General features: G+C 39.1%; 1 protein-coding gene across 1 annotated transcript in view; it reads right to left on the reverse strand.

Moving 5' to 3' along the window:
• Positions 1–515: 515 nt before the first annotated feature.
• PLCB4 (phospholipase C beta 4) overlaps positions 516–23,448 on the reverse strand; it is a 381,356-nt gene continuing 358,423 nt past the window's right edge. The window contains exons 33-40 of the mRNA XM_081097388.1: positions 18,689–18,804; positions 17,119–17,194; positions 15,304–15,479; positions 11,987–12,088; positions 8,217–8,274; positions 7,705–7,791; positions 4,163–4,199; positions 516–2,039 (exon numbers count right to left, since the gene is read on the reverse strand). Coding sequence (XP_080953514.1) covers positions 1,951–2,039; positions 4,163–4,199; positions 7,705–7,791; positions 8,217–8,274; positions 11,987–12,088; positions 15,304–15,479; positions 17,119–17,194; positions 18,689–18,804 — 741 coding nt within the window. The 3' untranslated portion in view covers positions 516–1,950. The remainder of the gene's footprint in view (positions 2,040–4,162; positions 4,200–7,704; positions 7,792–8,216; positions 8,275–11,986; positions 12,089–15,303; positions 15,480–17,118; positions 17,195–18,688; positions 18,805–23,448) is intronic.

The following is a 23,448-nucleotide window of genomic DNA, read 5'->3' on the forward strand; positions in this document are numbered from 1 at the left end:
TCTCTCTCTCTCTCTCTCTCTCTCTCTCTCTCTTCTTCCCTCCCATCACCCCCTTCCCTCCCTCCACCCCCTCCCTCCCTCCCTCTCTCCATCTCTCCCTCCCACTATCTATAAAAATCAATGGAAAAAATATCCTCCAGTGAGGATTAAAAAATAAAAAGATTGGCAATTTAACTGTGGTGCTATTTTAATAACCATAATTTTTCATGGGATGCTGGTGCTGAAAGATATTTAGTCTAACTCCATTATCTTACAGAGAAGGACATTTGGATGGAGCCAGAGAAATGTCACAGAAGCCAATTCAAACTTGTCAGTATGAGCAAAAGAAAAACAAGTGTTTCTACACTTGGGAGTTAACCAAATTAGCCTGTTTTGCATCGTTTGGGAGGAGAAATGTTTCGGGGGCATGAATAAGCCCCTTTTGAAAGCGATGAAGTGATGATCTCTGCTACTTATGAACAAGGCGAAAAGGTGACTGGAAAGCATCCTCGGGAGGAAATACTCTGACAGGTGATCAGGTGTTTTAACTTTTTATTAGAGAAGTTGGAAGTTTAATTTCATTATTGATGAGAACATACTCTTCTCTGCTTTGTTCAGAGGAACACAGAATCAGTTTGTACAAGCATATACAACAATTCAGTTGGTATTTGGTGTCCCAGAATCAGTAATCTGATTGGTTCGAGACTACCGGCTTTCCTTGCGCTCCTCTCAGCTTTAGCAGCCAGCCAGCTCAGTTCCCAGCGGAACACTTTTCATGCGCTGTCTGCAACACCACTACAGCGGGCTGAAAGACCATGCAGATTAACACTGTAGCAAATTGTTTGGATATTTTAACAGACATAAAAAGGTTATTTCCTGATATGAAATTCTGAAAATCTGCATAAATATTTTTGTGTAAAATTAAATTAGTTATGTATTTTTTTCTGAAACTAGAAGTTAAAGTATCAAGAATGCCCACATAATTCATATACACATATATATAGACTTTTTTTGTTATGCTAAAAGTCTTGAGAGTCAAATTATATTCTGTGCCATACATTTATTTAACCAGTATTGATTTGGCGGTAGGTTAACTGTGTCTGTATGGATAAGTCTTAACTGGTGCTTGTGTATCATGCAAACATAGTTCTAGCAGTCCTGTTTACTAATCTTGTCATGTGGCAATACTTAGATGATCTGCTCTATAACAGTGTCAATTAGGAGTATAAATACTTTATACATGGTCACATTTACAAACGTTTGCCAATACCACTTCACAATCTTGAAGGTGGAATAGTGAATTATAAGAGCTGGAATCGGCTGAAACAATTCCTAGAAAGCAATGTCAGGTGTAAACTTTCTTAGATGTGCCTACCAGAGTTTTCCTTTGAGCACTGATGAGCTTTGGCACAGGTATACTGCTCTATTTTTCTAATAATTTCCACAACTTTCACAGGAAATTAGCTTCTTATGGCATGGTAGAGACATGGCACTTACTGATGAGGTAACTTAGATGTAGAAAAATTCCGCAAAATTATTTGTCTAGCCGATCACCACTTCTGCTGATGAATTTGTCGACAGAGTTTTGTTTTTCTCTCTAGTGCATGCAGTTGCAGTTACGTTGCTAATGCACTATTTTTACTGCAGCTCAAACATGTCCTAATGCATCACGAAGCAGAGTTGTTAACACCAGGCTCACTTACTTGTGATGGTATTTTGATAGCGAACATGTTTAAGTTGTATTGTCAATGGTTAAACTCTGCCTTACTGGAATGGTAATTTTGGTGGGTTTGTAGCTACTTTTGGTTGGCCAAGGAAATTCAATATGTGAACTAGAAGTATATAAGTCGGTGGTTTCGGGGAACAGCTTGTCTATACATGAAGGGGACAAACACAAAAGACGACTTTCTTCCATGGGCTTTGTGTTTAGATGTTTGGGGGTGAGCTTTTGATGTTGTGGGTTTTGCTGCCTCAGTTTGTGTTCTGGAGTTTCATACAACTGTTGCTGGTCTGCGGTCCATCTCGGCTTCCAATTTCACCATCTGCTGCATCTCCTTCGCCTGTAACATCAGAAACATGGCCTTACATGTGGAAATCGTGTCCCGAAGGCATAGACCATCCCTGGCCTCTCTTCTCCTGTAAATCTGATGCTGTGAGTGGTCTATGAACCATCAGTGTCAGCATCGCCTGAGATCACCTGAGGAAGGCAGAATCATGGATTCTACCCCAGACCTACTGAGTCGGCATCTGCATCTTAATAGGATCCCCAGGATATTTTTATATTCATTAAAGCTTGAGAAGAATTAGTCTACACAGTGCCAGGAAAACCATTTGAAAAGAGGTTGAGCCAGTCACTTGTTATTTAGACTGTGTTGCCTCCAAATGTTTGTTTGCTTTAGTTTCTACAGATTGACATGTTGCCTTGACTGTGCATAGATTATTCGATCACTTTTACAATAAGTATTGCTTATGCATGATTTATTCACAAATAGCCTGAAATTTAATTAAAAGTCCTTCCCTTGGAATCTAACTGATGGAGAAGTTTAGGTGGGAGGATATTGGTTTGGCTGGAGTATCCTGCAAACAGAATGTTCCAGGAGTATGTAGGGTACTTGGAATTCTATTGTCCAAAATCTATCCCTACAACTCTCATTTCTCTGGGATAATTAATTTTTTACCAGTTACCCCAGGAAGCAGGCCATGGTGAGCTCAATCTCATGAATTAAGACTGTCACTAAGAGAACCAGCTGATTTGGGAGGTAGAAAGAAGTCAGATGGGGGCAAGGTTCTGGTGACAAATAATTGATTGGCAATACAAGGAAAAACAATTGGTCCATTTCCATCCATGTATCTTTTGGAGGATTAAAGTTCCCCTCTTCTCTTTTAGTGACACACCACTTTGAAACAAAAGACTTTTAAGAATGGAATCATGGATATATAAAGATATAACTCAGAGGAGGATATTTGAAGTTCTTGATGTTACTATTGATGTCTACTTAGATATTACAAATAAAAGAAAGTCAGTAGGAGGTTTGGTCAACTCTACAGATCATATTAGGAGTATGTAAATGTACCAAATAAAGTCCTATATAAAATTAGTTTAACCCATGAGCCATACAGTGATTTTCTATTCTTATTTTTATGTTAAATTAAAATTTCATTTTGGTGAGGATGACTATAACAACACCAAAGAATTATATATTTCTGGTTACATTTGGGATGGATGGTTTCCTCTGCCCAGATATTTTTTATGCTTACAGTATAATAATACTCTAATAGAGAAATGAAGAAATGAAGAAAAATATACAAACATGAAACTATGACAAATGGTATTCATAAAAGATGATAGAGAGACATTATCAGTACTAAAAATTAAATATATGTTATATTTAGTAAATAGTAATAAAGGATTTCCTATGCTCCTCCCCCTTTAGCATTTAAAGACAAATTGAACACAGTTGAGAAGGAAGAACCATATGGCATTAAAAGATTATTCCAAGAGCAAAGTTCTCATATGATCAGGGTGACCATTTATTCCCATTTGCCTGGGACAATCCCAGCTTATTTCTATAGTGCTGGCAATTATGAACAGCACCCCTCTTTTATTCTCAAAACTATCCTGGCTCAAACAATCAATTATTTGGTCACCTTACTTATGAAGGGTGATTAAGGTCTTTGGCAGACTGGATCTAGCAGAAAGCATGACAAGAGCCATTGCAGAATGCCATCATATAATGTTCCTGCACACAGACCATAGCTCTCTGTCATTAAAACCACCGATGAACTTTTAGTGGGGTGCTTTAAAAATTAACTCCAGTCATTGTAGTGTTTGTGAAACATCTGAGTCCATGGCCAGGCTTAGTTGTGGTTGGTCCAAATGATAATGGTTCTTGCTGCCTGGGTATGTCTTCATTACCATGACTCGAGTTTCCCAGTCTGTGATAGGAAATGCTGCTAAAACTCCATCAGAAATAATTCTCTAAAGATCTGGGGCATTTCAGTTTGAATATTACATTAGAAATCCAAGCATGAAAGAATCAAGCTTTGATATCCAAACCCTTGAAATAATAATTCGTTTCTGACCAGGATTCCAGGATGCAAATCATAAATGGAATCTACCCCGAGAATGCTGACGTAGTTGAGAAGGAAAGCAACAACTCGCTGATCAGAATTTCAGGCCTACCTTGAGTTTGGGACACTGCGTGACAGGATTTCAAAAGCTGTTTGTACAAAAATAGTCATGTCAAAATTGAGTCATACATACAAAACAAAGAAAATAAATGAATACTGAAGTGAACTTGAGAAATGAATGCAAAAAAACCATATACAGAAAAGCAAAAGGCTAAGAATAAAACATGTATACAACCATCAGTGACACTTTTCCCCCCGAGTTGATCTCAACGTAAAAAACAAAAAACAAAATAAACGACTGATGCCTGTTAGCCTGGACTGTGCCTCTCCTCTGTAGCAGTGAGAGGGGGGCTCTCCCTCCAGCGAGATCCCTCACGTCTCCCTATAAAATGTTAGGAATGATGACAAAAACCAACTCTTAAAACTTGGGTGTGAAAGGCATGAAGCTGTTAGTGTTTGAAATGGTACATGTCAGGATGGGGATGCGATGCTGTGGGGTCGGCAGGTCTATGGGGAAACTTAAATAGAACCATGGAGTTTTATTAGTAAATGAATGACTGGCTGACCAAGTAGGCAAGGCCTTTAGGTGGCTTTAAAAAGGACATGAGTTAGGATCCAGAACCAGGACCAAAATATACTAAAACTTGTTTGTTCTGCCAGTGCCCTCCACATGGGTCTGCCTAACTGAACAGACCCACTTCACGCTTTGCTTTGGGGGAATGGGAGACTTTAAAGGAGCAGGGTCCCAGGGAAGCAGTAAGAAACCTGATAGGGAGGTATTATGGGAGAATGCTAAAATGAATCTGTCTTTGGCTTAGAGACAGAAAGGTCTTGGGGTTTAACAACGGTTTGGGAGATTAATAGGAAAGTTTGTGGGGACAAACTTATCTGGAGGCAGGAACTGTTTTCTGCCAGTGAAATGATTAATTGATTACAGAGGGATCTGTCCTACATGGTTCCAGACCTTGTCTTACAAAAGGAAAAAACGAAGTCACTGTTTGTACCTTCCCCACTGTTTCTGTGAGAGTGCTGTAACATACTGACTAACTGAATTGAGGGCAAAAGGTATATACTAGAAAGATCTGATTGACTTTGTTATAGAATAGGCCATGTTTGTATAGCAAAGCTTAACACAGAAATTTAAGTCCAAATTCCACATCTGTCAGACGCATCAATATATCTTGAATTTCTTTTCACTGAATTTAATTCAATCTCTATCAAACCTCAAGCCTCCTCATGTTCTGCATTTCCCTAAGCCTCAGTGACTCAAAGTATCAGTTGTAGGTGGTAGACATTACTTATGACATATTAAAAGGCATTATATGAATTTTTGGAACAAAAAACCACTATCCTCCCAGTATGATCCAATCAACACAGTTACTACTAATCCAATAATTTAATGCCAGAACTCTGGTATGGTTAGAATTATCCATGTCTTAGGATAAAACTCCAAGTGTTTTTTTTTTTTTTAATGTACCTTATTTAGCACTGAAACTAAAAAACACTAGGTAATTGTATTCCCTAGCTTTGAAAAACACCATTATTATAGTGATGAGTAATTTTTAGCACATTTACAGTCTTTAGTCAAACTTGTTGCTAAGCAACATAATCATTTCTAAGTCGTTTCTTAATTTAGCTAACTGAAACATAACCGTGCCTTACCTTCATTCTGCCTTCTTCTAAGGCATCCTTATCCCCACCCAGACCCGACCACTAAAGTAGATTCTAATGTTTTGGAAATGGTGGTTTTACCTTTATTCATAGTCCCATTTCCCCCAGGGAACATTTCCTGAGAAGTGCTTTAAGAGCAAAAACATAAACCAGGTAATTTGTACCAGAACTTGATGTATCTATGAGTTGGTCAAATGACTTGGACCCATGGGACAATAAACACTGATTGTCCCCCGTGGGGGTCTGTGGACTGTTCATGAAAAGAAGCATTTAGCTGAAAAGGAAATGTGAAACATAACTCAGAAGTATGGTCACAAATCAACCATCTGTCCCCCAAAAGTAAAGAACCTGAAACAAGATGATGAATTTATTTGTTATCCAATTGCAATGTACAATAAAACCAGATTTTATGGTTTTGTTTTACTTTCTCAAAGGTATATTTTTTAGTGTAATCCTACATAAGGGTTCTTCAATGGGAGTTATTGGCTCTGAAAACAAATATAACTTAACTAGGATTGCTTTACTGATGAGAGGAATCAGGAAAGAGCAAGGCAGTGAAAGTAATTTCATCTTTCAAGTTTCTAGACAGAAGGGAACTATCTAGAAATAATAACTTCCAAACAAGCTACACCTAAAGAGTAGAGTTTGAACTGAGACAAATTTAAATTGCTATTGAGGGTCCTCTTGCATTAGAAGCTAGAGGTATTTCTATCAAATTGAAATGAAACTGTGGATGGCTGATGGGCTGGGGCCTGTATGGGATGGATCCCATCTGTACCATGCTTACACATACATGTCTCTAGGTGCTGGGCATATGCCTGATGGCCTAACTCAGTGGTCGGCAAACCGCGGCTCGCGAGCCACATGGGGCTCTTTGGCCCCTTGAGTGTGGCTCTTCCACAAAATACCACGTGCGGGTGCGCACGTACAGTGCGAAGTTGACTTAAAACTTTAAGAAGTTTATTAAGTTAATTTTAGGGAATGTTGTGGAGTGAAAGAAGATGTAGTGTCGAGGATTGAGAAAGGTATGATGAGATGGTTTGGACACATAGAGAGGATGAACGAAAGGAGATAGACGAAACAAGTATACAAGACAAGTGTGGATGGGAGAGTTGGAAGGGGTCGACCTCAGAGAATGTACCTCAATCAGATTGAGGACATTTTTAGCAAAGGCAAGTTTAGGAGTACCCTAATTAAGTTAATAACAATGTACCTACCTATATAGTTAAGTTTAAAACATTTGGCTCTCAAAAGAAATTTCAATCGTTGTACTGTTGATATTTGGCTCTGTTGACTAATGAGTTTGCCGACCACTGGCCTAACTGAACGGTTGGATTTTGGATAACTTTTTATTCACATGTGCTTCTCCATTTAGTATTTTGCCTTGCTGGAAAGAAGCACCAAGACTATGGCAACTACTCAGATCAAGTGGTTTCCAGAGTTGTGGTGGCGCATGCCTTTAGGTCCTAGCTGTAAGCCCTAGGGAGGCTTTCTAACTGCATTTTTAGGTGGAGGTAGACAATAGGTGGTTACTCTCATTTGCTTTTAAACATAACATCACTTGCCTCTAGGTTGCAAATGATAAACATATAAATGAAAATAGAGAAACCATTTGTGACCTCTCCTTTTTCCTCCTCTCAGTAATGTCATTCTGAGAACCCCCATAATCTATTCAAGTGCTGACTTTTGATTCTTTTTTCCCCCTCACAGCCACATTCCTCTTCCGCTTCAAAAAAGAATGCTTTCTGCTCTAGTTGGATGGGACCAGGAAAACACAGTAAGAGGCACCGCTTTTTTCTAGCCACCTTTCCACGCCACTACCAGACACAGGCATTAGCAGAGTGGTCCTTGTAGGCCATGTGGTCTGTGCCTTCCAAAGCTGGCTGGCTGCCTAGGTCTTTTTACACTTTTTAGGTGAAATACCTGCTCATTCTGCTTCTCTAGGAATTCGAGGTGTTCAAGCTGGACTTTTTTCAACTGATCCATTTCTTTGGACTGTTTCATTGCGAGCTGCAAAAAACAAAACAAAACAAAACAAACAAACACAGTTCTGATAAACTTTTCATTGTTTGTAAATGAGAAATGACTTGCAAGTTTACAATTAAAGTGAGAGAGATGATAAGTTTTTAAAAATTAGTCTGAAAATGGGGAAAGTTTAGACCCAAAATTCTTACTGGGGAAATCTCTCCTGCTAAAATCTGAGAAAATAATATTGCATTTTCTATATAAAGTGGTTCCAAATAATTACCATAAGGATTTTAGAGAATGATCATTTTGAGAATGATCATTTTAGCTTTCAGGATACGGAGAAGCTAGAATGTTGAATGTACAGAAAAATAAAATTAAGCAAATTAGCTACAAGTCTGTTATTTAAGCATGAGTTATTGTTTATAGTTTTTTAGGGAAGAATGCCAAGACAATTATAAAATACTTACTCTCTTTCTTTCTTCCAGAAACTTTTTAGTGTTGCTGCTGTTTAACTCCCTGACTCGCCTAAAAGTAATAGGTACAAATAACAGTTGGTATGACATCGACTTGGATTAAGTAAGAAAGAGTTATATTCCATTTAATTGTCTGGGTAGAACCATCACTTTCTTTTCCTGATTTTTATTGTGAAATTTTGAAACATGAAATGAACAGAGAAAAATATAAAAACAAAATGCATACCCATCACTCAGATTAGTCAATATTAATGTTCTGTCATGTTTGCTTCATATTTTTAAAGAAAATAGTGTGACAGATATCATCAAAGCCCCCTTTGTGTTCTTTCTGATTCCCTTCCATTGCTTCCTCTCCCTCCACACATAACCACTCTGCTGATGTTGTTATGGACCATTTCCAACAAGCTCCCAGGTGCTGCCACCGCTGCCAGTGTATATTATTTTGTATGTTTCCAATTTACCTAAATGGTAACACATCTGGTTTCTCTGCATAACTTATCTCTTAGCTTTGTTTTAGAGACATGGCTGTTTCAGGCTCTTCCATTATTTTCATCTGCTATATGGACATTTCTCATTCATGAATAGACTACAATATTTCCATTTTGCCATTAATAAATAGTAGGTTCTTTCCAAACAATGAAGCTACAGTGATCTGGTGCATCGGGCCTTGAGATGCTTGGCACACTAAGCATCTGTTGACCGAGGAAGTGAACGAAGTGTAAGGCATATCTGCTTGTGCGTGCAGCTAAGGCTTCCCTAGATACTCAGACTTGCAGGTGGGAAGGGTATGAACAACCTCTTCTTCCAAAGCAGTGGCCCCAGTGTGCACTCCCATCCATACCGTCTGGAGGCTACTCTTCTCCATGTCTTCACCCACGGGTGGTCCCATCACACATTTGCTTTTTTGCCAGTTTGTTGGTTTTGTGAAATGGCAACACGCTGCTGCTTTCACCTGCAGCTCTTTGATTACCGGTGAGGTGGAGTGCTCCTCACGACTGAACAGACCTTGAACTGACTGAATTTCTGTAACAGCTAAAGTCGATTCAGGTTTTCTTCTTTTCCAGTCAGTTTTGATAGTTCTATTTTTTCTAGGCACTTGTCCATTTCTTGTTTTCAGATTCATTGGCAGTATTATTTATAGTACTTGTTTTTCAAAACTATTGATTATATCTGCAGCTATTTACCCTTTTTATTCTAATGTTACTAATCTGTGCTTTCACTCCATTCCTCTTGCTGGAGGTTTACTGACAATGTTTTTTTTCCAAATAACAAGGTTTTGCTTTGCAGATACTATCTATAGCCTCTTAATCTCTATTTCAATACTTCCTGCTTTTTAATTTATTATTTCTTCCCATCAGAATTTTTTGGGTCCATTCTGTTTTTATAATTTTATATCCTCTTTATTTGAGTGTCTAGTTCAATAATTTTCATTTCTTTAAAAAATGTATACATCTAGGCTATAATTTTCACTCTAAATATTAATTTTGCTACCTTCTTTTTTTTTGTGGTGAGAACATTTAAGACTTACTCCCTTAGAAACTTTCAAGTATATAATTCAGTACTGTTAACTACAGTCACCATGCTAGACATAGGTCTCCAGAACGTATTCACTTTATAACTGGAAGCTTTTAATCTTTTAACCCACATCTCCCCATTTCCCCCACTCCTCAGCCCCTGGCAACCACCATTCTACTGTTTCTATGAGTTTGGCATTTTTTAGATTCCACATGTAAATGCGATCATAGAGTATTTGTCTTTCTCCATCTGCCTTATTTCACTATACATTATATCCTCAAGGTCTACCCATGCTGTTGCAAATTTGCAGGATTTCCATCTTTTTAATGGCTAAATTACACACACACACACACACACACACACACACACACACACACGTTGATGGACACCTAGGTTGTTTCTATGTCTTGGCTACTGAGAATAAGGCTATAAAGAACATAAAGGTGCAGATATCTCCTTCCAGATAGTGGTTTCTTTTCCTTTGTATATATAACCACAAGTGGGGTTGCTGGATCATATGGTAGTTCTCTTTTTCATTTTTTTGAGGAACCTCCAAACTCTTTTCCATAGTGGCTGGCTGTACAGTTGACATTCCTACCAAGGGTACACAGTTCACTTTGCTCCACATGCTTGCCAATACTTACTTGATTTATTGATGACAGCCATTCTAATAGGTGTGAGGTGATATTTCATTGTGGTTTTCATTTGTATATCCCTGATGATTAGTGATACTGAGCACCTTTTCATGTACCTGCTGATCATTTGTATGTCTTCTTTGGAAAAATTAGCTTAGGTCCTCTGTCCATTTTTAATTGAATTATTATTATTTTGCTATTGAATTGCATGAGTTCCTTATATATTTTGGATAATAACACCTTACTGGATATATGGTTTACAAGTATTTTCTTCCATTATGTAGGGCTTCATTTTTGTGATTGTTTCTTTTGCTGTGCACATTAGCTTCCTTTTGCACATTAATAAATTGTGTTCCCATTGTCATTCAGTTATAAATATTGTGTAATTTCTGTTGAAATGTCTCCTTTAACCCAAGAATAAAAGTTGTTTTCAGCTTCTATATGTCTTTCTTAGCTCTCTGACTATAAATTTTTAATTTCAATTCTTAGTTCTTTATATATCCACTTTATTAAGCTACTAAAAATTAAAATTACAAATTCATAACCAGAGAGCTAAGGGAGACATGTAGAAGATAACCAGTTGGCACAGAAAAATGGTTCTAGCAAAAACCAGCCATTTCCAGGTGTTTTAGAACTATCTAGATACAGTTATAATAAATAAGTACATTAAGTCAGAATTAGAATATTAAATAAAAAACTTTGCTAATTAGGTTACCAGTAACTCAGAATGTAAGATAATTTAAGAACTGGGATTTAAGTGCTATTAATTCCCTCTTTGGGTAACATGGCTGCAGGCACACTACACACTGTAGGTTTGGTTCCAGACCACAGCAATAAAGTGAGGATCACAATAGAGCAAGTCGTAATCTTTTTTGGTGGAGGGCCTTGCCTTCAATTTTTAAAACATGCAACATCTGTGAAGCAAAATAAAGTGAAGCACGGTGTGCTGATGTCTTAACACAGAAGTACAAAGGCCAGACACCCTTGGCTCAAAGAGATAAAACCATGTTGCAAAATAACTCTAGAGCTTGGGATTGGGCTGAAGAGGTATTCTAGTGGAGAGCATATCCCTGCTCAGCCCCATGCCTGGCCCCTTCTTGCTTCCCCCACTCCCCTTCTCTGAAGATCCCTTCCTCTGTATATCACAGGCATCCAAATTCCTGTCTTGGTCTCTGTTTCTAGAAAACCCAACCTCAGAGAAGGACTTAGGGGGCTTTTTGAGATGATCCTTGTTGTCAATGACAATGTGAGTAACTCAAGGGAAGACGACAGTCCCTCTACATGCTGCTATTCAGAACCGCCTCACCCAGAATGGGCTTGCGCCTGAGCAGGTGAGATGCTAGCAGGAGGGCCCACTGGAACATGGGAAGGATATTTTTCCATGTTTCATAAATGAGCACACATATATTGAAAGTAAACTGATTTTACTGTTGGTAGTAAGCAATCAGAAGATGACTGTTCTGTAGTAGTAATACATCTTCATAGCAGTTATAATAGCAGAAGTCTTAGCCAAAACTCACAAGGGTTTTAATATCTCAGATGTGCCTATGTGTGTGCAGGCACACATAAATGTTAAGCCTATGCTATATTCCCGCCGACAGCATTCTCACTTACCTTTCCCGTTCTGCTTTGTTCTTGATAGATTTGTCTTGGCTGATGGCTTTGCTGTTTTCCATAGAAATCTTAGCCTGGTGTGCTCTCATTTCCTTGCTTTCCCTATGAATTAAAAACAAACAAACAGGGAGGGAGAGAATGGGGGTTAGTGTTTAATGGCTACGGAGGTTCAGTGGGAGAAGATGAAAAAGTTCTGGAGATGGAAGGTGGTGATGGTGGCACCACAGTGTGAATGCACTTAATGCTACACACTTAAGAGTGGTTAAAATGGTAAGTTTTCTGTTATAGGACTTTAACTAAAATAGAAAAACTTAAAAACAAACAAAAATATTCCACATGTAACCAGGACTAGGTTCACTCTTTTTCCGTCATTATTGAGCTCTTGGGGTTGTTTTATGTCCCATGAAAAGGGGTGAAGGAGCTCCAATTCGTGACCACACTTCTCCCTGAGGACAGTGGGGCACCTCTTGGTGAAGTCACAGTGATGGGCTGAGAAGAAGAGATACTATGTCCATAAAATACAAGAATTTTCCAGCTTTGCCCCACATTTTTGGGGATCAGATTGCCTTGGGGAGAGAGAGAATGTCCCCACTCTCAAAAGGGACCTTCCTGTTTTCTGACAGCCTGTGGGAATGAAGGGAGCCAAATGGTTTCAAATAAGCACAGGAAGTAGGAAAACAGGACGTTGACAGGCGAATGGCCACTGTGTGTGTGAATGCACGTAAATGCAGGACAAAGACCCATATCTTCATATTATTGTGTACATTAAAGGCATGCAATTTAGAATATAAAAATGAATATCATTAGCAAAGATTCTTTTTCTGGAACCTATGCACAGCTCCTTGAAGCGCTACCTGGAAACTTGTCACCAGGAAGTCGGGTTACCTGAGCTGTGTTTGCTCAGCAAAAGGCATGGTAAACAACCTAAGTGTTCATGAAAGGATGAATGAAAAAAGATGATGTGATTTATCTATATCTATCTATCTACCTACCTATCTATCCATCATCTATCTATCTATCAATTGATATATAAATCAGCCATAAAAATGAAATATCACTATTAGCAACTAAATGGATGGATCTTGAGTATTATGCTAAATGAAATTAAGTCAGAAAAAAAGGACAGAAACCATGTGAGTTCACTCATACGCAGACTATCAAACAAAAAGTAACAAAGAAAATAACAAAACAAGCAAAAACAAACTCATAGATACAGACAACAAAACGGTGGTTACCAGAGGGAAGGGGGGTGGGTGGAGGGTGAATTGGGAAAAGGAGCCAAATATATGGTAGCTGAGGGAACTAGACTTCATGAAGAGCACACATAGAGTATACAGATGTTGAGTTATAACCTATATGTTATTAAACAATGTTACCTCAAAAAACTTAATTTTTTTAAAAGGAAAGGACAACCTGTAACAGGTTCTTCAGTTGCAGACCTTAGGGCTACAGAGGCAGGAATAGGGCTATAAACTCCTGGGCCCCAGAAAATGGCTCTTTGTAAACCGACCATTTCTTTATTCATTCATTCAATACTGATCAGTATCCAAACACTGCTGTCAGCAGTTAGGATTAATTAACCGAGAACAATAGCGGTGATGGTGAAAAAGAAACACAAACACAGGCTACTTGAGAACAAATTTAAATGCTGCTGTTGCTTTGAAAAATGGCCCTATCACAGATTTAATTTTTAAAGTAAATTAGTAACTAGGAATGGTCTCTTCAAATGACTTCCTAAGTAATGCAAGAATTAATTTCTTTTTTTTTTCTTTTGAATGGTTCCTACTGTTGTGGGGTACAATTTTTTTTTTTTTTTTTTTTTTTTTTTTTTAGTCAACTACAAAAATCTTTATTTAACTACAAGGAAGATTAGAAAAGAGTGCCATATTCCAGAAGTGTCTTTGAATAGGGTACACACCTAAAACCTGGTATTGCTGCAATGGCCCAAGGCAGACTGATGAATAGACCTTTCTGTACACGGAATTGAGAGGATTTGCAAGGGAAAAAAGAAAAGACAACTTCTAATCCTATACAAAGAGATAGAGTACAGTTGATCTCTGAACAACATGGAATTAAGGGTGCCGATCCTGTGCTATCCACATATAACTTTGACTCCCCGAAATTTAACTACCAATAGACCGAAAGCCTTACTCCTAATACAAACAGTCGGTTAGCATATATTTTGCATGCTAATTGTATTTTATACTGTATTCTTACAATCAAGTAAGCTAGAGAAAAGAAAATGTTATTAAGAAAGTCAGAAGTAAAAGAAAATACATTTACAGTACTGTATGAATTTATTGAAAAAAAACAGGTATAAGTGACCCATACAGTTCAAACCATGTTGTTTAAAGATCACCTGTATTGTAAAATGGTTAGGGTACAGAACATTAACCCACAGGCCCTTATTTGGTTGCCTCAAATGAGGATTGGAAACTATGGCAAAAATACTTCATGCTCTTATGGACGTATCTACCCCTCCAAAATAAGGTGGGGAATTTCATATAACTTATACATTTAGCATTTTTAAAGTTTCTTGTTTGATTTGTTTGTATAATGCCTCTCTCTCCTCCTCTTCCATGTGTATCAACAGGCCCTAACTGTGGCATGGGGTGGGCACTGAGAGAGAAGCAAGTACGCTGCAACAGAGCTGTGATCACAAGAAGTAACTGGCATAAATGTTCTTGGTGTGTGTATGTGTGTGTGTGTTGGGGGGAAGGGGTCTAGCTTATCATTTGTAGGTAGTTTACATGTAATATTCAATTTGCTGAAGCATGGAGAGACCAAAATAAATTGATCCTTAATTGCTGTTTCGTGATTAGGACTATCTTTCTAAAACTCCTAATAATGCAACAGGAGGGACTCTTCACCGTCAGCCACAGAGAGATCAGTCCACTGTTAGCCACGGAGAGATCAGTCCTAGCCTCTCTAGGGGCTTCGCTGGTTGGTCTTTACCTCCTTCTCTTTCTTCTCTTCCTCAGAGACTCCACGTCACTTCCAAAGGCCACTTTGGCGGCGGCAGTGCTCTTCTGGGCTGGATGCTCTTTGTGCTGTCACACTGTTTACTATGGATCACACACTACTTGTCATTTGACTTAGATTCTCATGTGCGTGCTCATATCATAACCTGTGTAAGCCCTTGGATGGCAGAGGCCATTTCTTAGAGTATCTCGCTCACATCAGTCCTATGATATGACATACATAAAAGCTCCATAGTACAAGTCAGGTTGATTTTGCCTACTACCTCAACTCACACGTGCAAAATTCGTGTTCTTTCAACACCAGGAGCTCACGCTGGAGACAGCTAGCTCTCCTACCTGTCGTGGGACAGCTTCAGCTGCTGGGTTTGCTGTTCGTGGGCGTTGATCAGGAGCTTCCTCAGCAGCTCACACTGCTGGCTGAGGTGCAGGTCCCGGATTTCCTGCTCCTCGGCGCTGTGGGTGTTGATCATTTCTGACCACTCCTTCGTGTGCTGCGCCACAATCTCTTTGACCTATGTAGGACAGAGGGGAGGGAGCCACCTGCAATTCTCAGATTTCAGGTATGAACAGCAAACACAATAGGATTCATGCATTTTAGATCCCTCCCACCAGTTTACTTGGTGAGTCAGTGGACACCTATGACCTGCAAAAAATAGGTACCAATCAATGGGAATTAGGACGTCATTGCTTATTTTTTAAAAAATCAATCACTTTGGCTCTAACTACTTAACGATGACCCATTATTTCACTGCCTAACTTTGCCTATGCTGCTTTACCAGGCCTGTCAGAATCCCCTTCATCACCTCGTGCTTTTCCAGGTTCATGCCACCAGGCCACAGGTCTGAAATGAGGGGGCGGGTTCTCTTATTCCTGGATCACGACTTACTGTGTCCACCCTGCGTCAATGCTCTTTGTAATGTGTTTTACAGCTCCCCTCACCAAGAGCCAGAGTCCATTTCCCCACTTCCTTGAATCTGGCTGACCTTGTCACGTGCTTTAGTCCTGAGCCAGTAGCAAATGTGATGCAAGCAGAGGCTTGAAAAGTGCTCTATCTGGAACCCCAAGGCTGCCCTGTGACTGAACCTGTGCTCCCTGCTGGAAGGTGAGAGGTCATGTAGGAAAAAGCAAGCAGCGGTCAGCTCACCAGCAGGTCTCTGAGGGAGGCCACCAATCCAGCTCGCGGTAGACACATGAGCCGAAATCAGTAGAAAAACCATCCAGTTGAGTATGGCAGCAGAAGCTAACTGGTAGTGGCCAAGGTTTCTACTTTCCTATTTATGCAAAGCATCTAAAATCCTGGCATGTTGTACAGGCATTAATTCTCAGACATTCCAGTTAAGGAGAATAAAAGAGAATGGGGAACAACTTTCAAAGACACACAGTTTACTGCTTCTATAGAGTTCATGGCAGAACAGACACAGAATACACAGCAGCAGAGAGAACTTCAGCTCCACCCGTGTGGCTGGCTATGTGTACAGCAGGGCCACGGGGCTGGATGACAGAACTGCATGCAGACATGGAGGCTGGCTGGTTTGACCAAGTGCCATTGTTGGAAGTTTTCCTTAAGAAGGTTTTTTGTTTGTTTGTTTGTTTCTGTTTTCATTAACCATTATCACTGGATTAATTATTTATGTTCTTGACTGGAACTTAGCATTCACTTCTCCAAATCACCACAAATTTAATTTAGGTCTCCCAAGCTCATATTTTCTTGTGTCTTTGAGGAAATATGGGTAATTAGGCTTATCTCTTGGAATATAAACTATTGATTTTTTCTTATCACAAACTTCCACAACAAAGTTAGGATGGAGTATCAGAGTTACTCAATCCCTTAGTGAAACGGTTTTCTGTCATATGTTTATTGTTACTCCCATAGGGAAGCATATTCTGTATTTTATACAGTATTTCCTTTTAGTGTATTCATTTATTGTTTAGCTTGATGCCTGAGCCAGAAAACAAACCTTGTTAGCATATTTCTACAGATGAAGGAAAACATGTTCCATGAAATGGCTTTTCTCTTACCCAGTAAGTCTGGGGCCTGGTCCCTTTCCAGTCCCAGGATAATGTTATTTCTGATTTATGCTATATACCTTGAAAAAAAAATCACAAAGTATCTTCTGCAAGTTGCTGCTGTAAAAATAGGCATTTTCTTACCTTAGATTTGTGATCTGATGTCAATGTCTGAATTTTAATTTCTGTTTCTTTTTTCATTTCAAGACAATTACTTCCCCTGAAAATGGAAAATCGCAAATGCGTGCCAGACGTTAGATATTTTCCCATTCCCATGGGCCTTTGCTACAAAGCTTGCTGATGAAGCCAGTTTGTTCATCAGATATGGGCTGCCATGGCTCATTGGGCAACATCAATTTTTCTCGTAATAGATGCATACCTTACAGAATTCTATATCGTGATTACTCAATTCAACCACTACACAAAGAGACACTTCAGACCTAACAATTATGTCATTGTTAAGGGTCTGTGGTCAGAGTTTCCATTTTGGTTCCTGCTTTTCTTTGAGCTATTTTTCATTTATTCAATAAAATATTATTTGGGATAAAAACTGGGAAATAGGCCCTCAGCTTTTGAAGTGAATTGATAATTCTGTCATTTTGGTTGTAAAGCCAGATTTCTGTCTTTGACACATGCCAGTAAGGGAGAAAATAACATTTCTTGGCATATTACGGTGATTTGTGCTTCTTATTCTATTGTGATCAGAAAATATATACCAGGAAATTGCCCAGCAACAATTACTGTTTATTTTAGTGATTATTTTTCCCTTTGAAATATCCATATCATTGCTGAAACCAGAACATGTTCTGACTTTCTTTCTTCAGCATAGATGCTCTGCAGCCTAAGTCAGAAAGTGGCATTGTATTATTCACTGAGTGTGTCTCTGGGAGAAGCATTATTCTAAAAATGCTAGGTATCTCATCAAATCTATTATTTCTTAAAGGCTGGCACTGAGTATGTTTCTCCTCTTGTCTGTTATTCAGTAAGCTTGCAGCATTAGATAAACATTCCCCTGACTTAATCCTGGAGTCAAAATCTTTCATAGTAAATGCAATGATCGGTTTCATTCAAGTTTTCTCTGTGACACAAGGTAAACGTTCTTGAAATCTTAAAAATCAAAAACTGCACTTTTGAGTGCATCAAACTTATTCTTTATTTTCTGGCTATGCAAAATTATTTCTGTAGTTTCAAATCTTCTCAGCTTTATCTTGTCCTCCCCCCCCTCCCCCATTCACCTCCAAGATACTTGAGTGGAAAACACATGAGACACAGTTATTCTGTCGTTAACCAACAGCTGTAGAACTCGAACAAAGCTCCTCTTTCCTACTTTAATTATTCCTTTCAGCTGTGCGAGTCTCTTGTTTTCCAGGAATAATTTTTTAAAATATATTTTAATATTGATATCAGAGGAAGCAGGAGAGAGAGATAGAAACATCAATGATAAGAATCATTGATCAGCTGCCTCTTGCATGCCCCCTCCTGGGGATTGAGCCCACAACCTGGGCATGTGGCCTGAAAGGGAATCAAACCATGAGTTCCTGGTTCATGGGTTGACGCTCAACCCCTGAGCAACATCGGTTGAGCCAGGAATAATTTTTAATAATGGAAACAGAGCTAGGATAAAGTTCCTCCTTGGCCTAAATAGGCAGCTAAACTATGGAAAAGCCAACATATAAAAAGGCAAAGGCTTCTAGAAGGAAATAAACATCATTACCCCTTCTTCTTCATTGCCTTCTCTAGGATTTTCTCATGGGTTGACTTCTCTTTGTCATACTGTGCCACAATTTTGTCAACTTGCGTGCAGTGTAGCTTCTGCATGGTGCTGTGCTCCTGAACAAGAAGGATTGGCAGTTACTAGTTGGACTCAGTGCAGTTGATACACTGTACCCCATGTGTCGCTGGCATCATTTTCACCAGCTTTCCCAGAGAATTGATTTGGAAATCAAGGAGTGATTGAGTCTGGGAACTGGAAGAACTTCCAATGTCCCATGCAACATATAGCAGTCTTTTGTACAGGCGTATCCGCAACAAGGACATCTCTAGCCTCAGTCGAATGAACATGCCCACCTCAAAAGACAGCTCTGCCCACCACTGGGCAGCACGAACCATCCCGAAGTCCTTTCTCCTGCACATTTATGACTCCACAGAATTTCCACCCATTCATCTTCGTTCTGCTATCTGAGATAGTCTATTGTCCCTTCCCTACATTGGTCCTCAAATACCCAAGTTCAGTTGCCACATTTCTTTTTTTTAATTATTATTCATTACAGTATAGTTAACATACAATATTATGTTAGTTTTGGATATACAATAGAGTGACTTGACATTTATATACTTTATGAAATTACTACCGTGATAAGTCTAGTAACCATGTGTCACCATACAAAGTTATTACAATATTATTGACTATTTCAGGAGCCATATTTTTTTTCATTTATACGCTAAATATAACTATTTATCATTTGATATGGCACATTTGGGAAGGTCTTAAAAATCATCATTACACATGAAAATTGGTAACATAATTGTTTTTTGTGTTTTTTAAAATCCTATATAATAAAAGGCTAATATGCAAATAGACCCAACGGCAGAATGACCAGTCACTATGACATGCACTGACCCACCAGGAGGCAGACTTTCAATGCAGGAGCTGCCCTCTGGTGGTCAGTGTGCTCCCACAGGGGAAGCGCCACTCAGCTCCATGGATAGGGAGCACAGTAGCAGTGGCAGGAGCCTCTATTGCCTCCATGGCAATGCTAATGATCCCTTGTAGGATGTGTGCCTGTTGGCTTAGGCCTGCTCCCCAGGGAGTGAACTGCCCCGGAGGGCTCCCGGACTGCGAGAGGGTGCAGGCCGGGCTGAGGGACCACCTCCCTCCCCCACCACAGTGCATGAATTTCGTGCATGGGGCCTCTAATATATATACATATATACATATATACTTATATATGTATGTATTATTTCAGAGAGAAAGGGAGAGGAAGAGAGAGAGATAGAAACATCAATGATGAGAGAGAATCATTGATTGGCTGCCTCCTGTATACTCCACACTGGGGATTGAACCTGCAACCCAGGCATTTGCCATGATCAGGAATTGAACCATGACCTCCTGATTCATAGGTCAACACTCAGTCACTGAGCCATGCCGGCTGGGACTTAGTTGTGACTGTCAGCTGATTTCAAATCTCTTTTCACCGTCATTCTTGAGGATGACAGTGCCCAGGAGCTCTGATCTTCAGCCTTACAGATATTTAGCCTATTTCCCATCTGCTTCATTCAATCACTGAAATTGAGTTTGCAACACTTTGAAAATAAGTATTGCTCTATAAATATTCTTTCCTTCTCATAATTTTCCCACAGCCAGTGACTTATCTGAAATCAGATTTCCTTAGTTGCTCAGCCCCCCGAACCTAGAGGAAATCAGTACAATAAATAATATCCAACTCCAAAATGATACTTGGTATTATATGCTAGCCTTACTCTTGAGAAACTTAGAGAAATAAAATGGCATTTGAGACTGAAATGGATAGATGTTGTTCAGGCTTTATAGCCATGCTCACAGTCATGTTTTCTTTTTGCTTATTTTTTTAAGTGAGTGACTTAATTGAATATATGATTTTATTCCTATGAATATATGATTTTATTCCTAAGGTAGGCTTGACTTAAAGCAAAACTAATTTATGAACATCTCTAAAAGTTTTGATAGAATATAAATGTGGAAAGGATTTTTAACTTTACCAAGATTTCCTTAATTTCCCAGCCCTGTTAGTAAATTAATGCAAAACTTGATCTACCATTTGTTTATGCATGTATTCTTCAGAAATGCATTGGTACATAAGGTCCCTGCATTCTTTTCTGGTGGATAAACACCTTTGGAAGAAGTCATGGAGAGAATGGTGCTGGATGGGGGAAAGTTCTCAGAACAGGTATTGGCAATGGAGACAATCCAGGTAGTTCAAGGGGATGTTATCTTGCTGTGGATTTGGGGGGTCAAGGAGTTACATGTAATGGTGTCTTCTTAATTTGTTGTTAACAGCAAATAAATCCAGCCACATTATCAATGTGTGTGCACTGATATGTTATACATACATTTCACTTAGGGTTTCCTGCAACATGGCATTGGGTTAAGGATTTGGGTTCTTAAGTCACAAATCCTGGGACAAGTCACCTACCCTCTCAGTCTGTTCATCTTTTAACTGGGACAGTGATACCTATTTCATAGGGTTGTTAGGATTAAAAGTAAATATAATATTGCCCAGCTGGTGTGGCTCAGAGGTTGAGCATCTACAAATGGTTGGTAGACTGCAAAAAGGCCACATTTATTCCCCCTCTGTATCCATCCCCCTTTGAAATGTGACCTTGTGACTCTTACTGTCAAGAGACAGAGTCAAATTCTTTGAATCTGGGCCAGCCTATGACTTGCATTAGCCAGGAGAATGAGGTGGACTTCCTGGTGTGCCAGTTCTGAGTTGCAGCCTCAAGAAACCCTGTCTGCCTCTGCTTGGTCTCTAGGGACCCTTGCCCCCCTGGACAAGCCTGGACTCCCTGCTAGAAGATGAGAGACCACAGAGCATTGAGGAAGGAGCTCAGCAGAGGTCTTCCTAAGTCAGCCAGCCCTCTGTCCCAAATCGGCCCACCACCAGCCGAACTGGCAGTAACAACTGATGCACGAATGAACCCAGCTGACACCAGGAGACTCATCCCGCTGATCCAGCCCAAACTGGTGACCCAAAAAATTGTGAGCTAAATTAATGGTTGTTGTTTTAAGTCTATATTCACATATGTCTTTCATCTTAGAAGTTGCTTCAGATAAGATGGTGGAAAATGTTAGAAAGTATTACACACTGAAAAATTACCGAAAGTCTACAGACAGGAAAGTCTAATTATTTGAAAATAATTATTTGCAAAGCCCCATGGCCAATTCAAGTAGATGAAAAGCACTTTAGTTTTAACAACATTAACTACTTGTATTACTCTGGACAAAGGACTCACCTTTCTGAATTTCATTTTATTCATGTCTAAAATGCAGATAGTATTATGGGATAATATGAGGATTTGAGAATATATATAAAATGTGTGACACAAAAGTGGCATTAAATAGATGTTAATATTGTTAGTAGTAGTAGTTTTCTATAAAAAATTACAGAATTCAGAGTTCATAAATTACTCTGCCAAAGCAAGCTGAATAAGAGGGGGGCCTCTGTTAATTTAATGTGGGAGAAGCTTACAAGTGTATGATAAGCTTATAATCATACACTTGTAACTTGACCTTCTGCAGTACATGCAGATATGAAAAACAACCCATGAAGTGCATTCCCCTGCTCCGAAATGCTTCTGAAAAGCGTTCTAAAAAGCAACAAACTACGCTCATTTTACTGTGGAAATTTAGCTCTGTAACTTTAAAGCCTTCCTCCAAAGAATGCACACTAAACTGTTTAAAAAAAGTCCACTTAGGTGGGATTTAGGCACTTAAAATCTTCCTTTAGGTTTTGTTTTATATTAATGTGGAACTCCCAGAGGCTCAAGGTTGTCTTCTGCAAAAAAAACACACACACACACACAAAAAAACAAAACAAAACAAAAAAACAAAAAAAAAACAACCACAAACAAAAAAATACAAAAAAACAAACAAACCCAAAACAAAACAACAACAACAAAAAACTCTTATCCGGTTTGCTGGCTATTAAATAATATGAATATTTCCCTGACAACAGTGTGAAAAAACTGAAAGGAATGATACACAATGACATCTAAGGTGGAGAAAAAGAGCCACTAAAGCCACCTCTAAATTATTTCACAGAAAAATAATTTTTCAACTGTTATAAACTAAATATTTATCCTTCCCCCCTCAAGTCCAGATGTTGAATCCTTAAACCTCAATGTGACAGAATTTGGAGATAGGGGGTGATTAGGCCATGAGGGTGGAGCCCCCATGAATGGGATTAGTGCCCTTATAAGAAGAAACAGGAGAGAGAAGACAGCCCACTCCACCACACGAGGACCCAACAGGAGATCATCTGAAAACAGAAAGGGGACTCTCATCAGATACTGAATCTGCTGCACCTTGATATTGGACTTCCAGCCTCCAGGACTGTGAGAAATAAATGTTTGTGGTCTGAGCCACCTGGTCTGTGGTAGCTTGTTACAGCAGCCCAAGCTCAGACACCATTTTGTCACTTTTCTGACTAAGCAGATAGGTCTGAGTCCATTTAAACTTAAAGGTTTAGACAAGATATCAGCAGACAACTCTGCTCAGTATTATGTAGGTCAAGTTCTAAAGAATTAAGAAACATCCTTCCTTAGTAGCCAGTATATTGACATTGTCTAAACTGGAAATTTTCATAACATCCCATGTGTGCCACTCCATTTGCTTCAATGAGGGGAACTTATTTACTTATTAAAGTATCTAATATCTTACAGAATTATGTAGTTCTAGACTCAGATGATTTGGGTTCAAATACTGGCTCTGCTCCA

Source organism: Myotis nattereri (assembly GCF_964212035.1).
Source record: "Myotis nattereri genome assembly, chromosome: 8".
In the NCBI taxonomy this organism is placed as follows: Eukaryota; Metazoa; Chordata; class Mammalia; order Chiroptera; family Vespertilionidae; genus Myotis; species Myotis nattereri.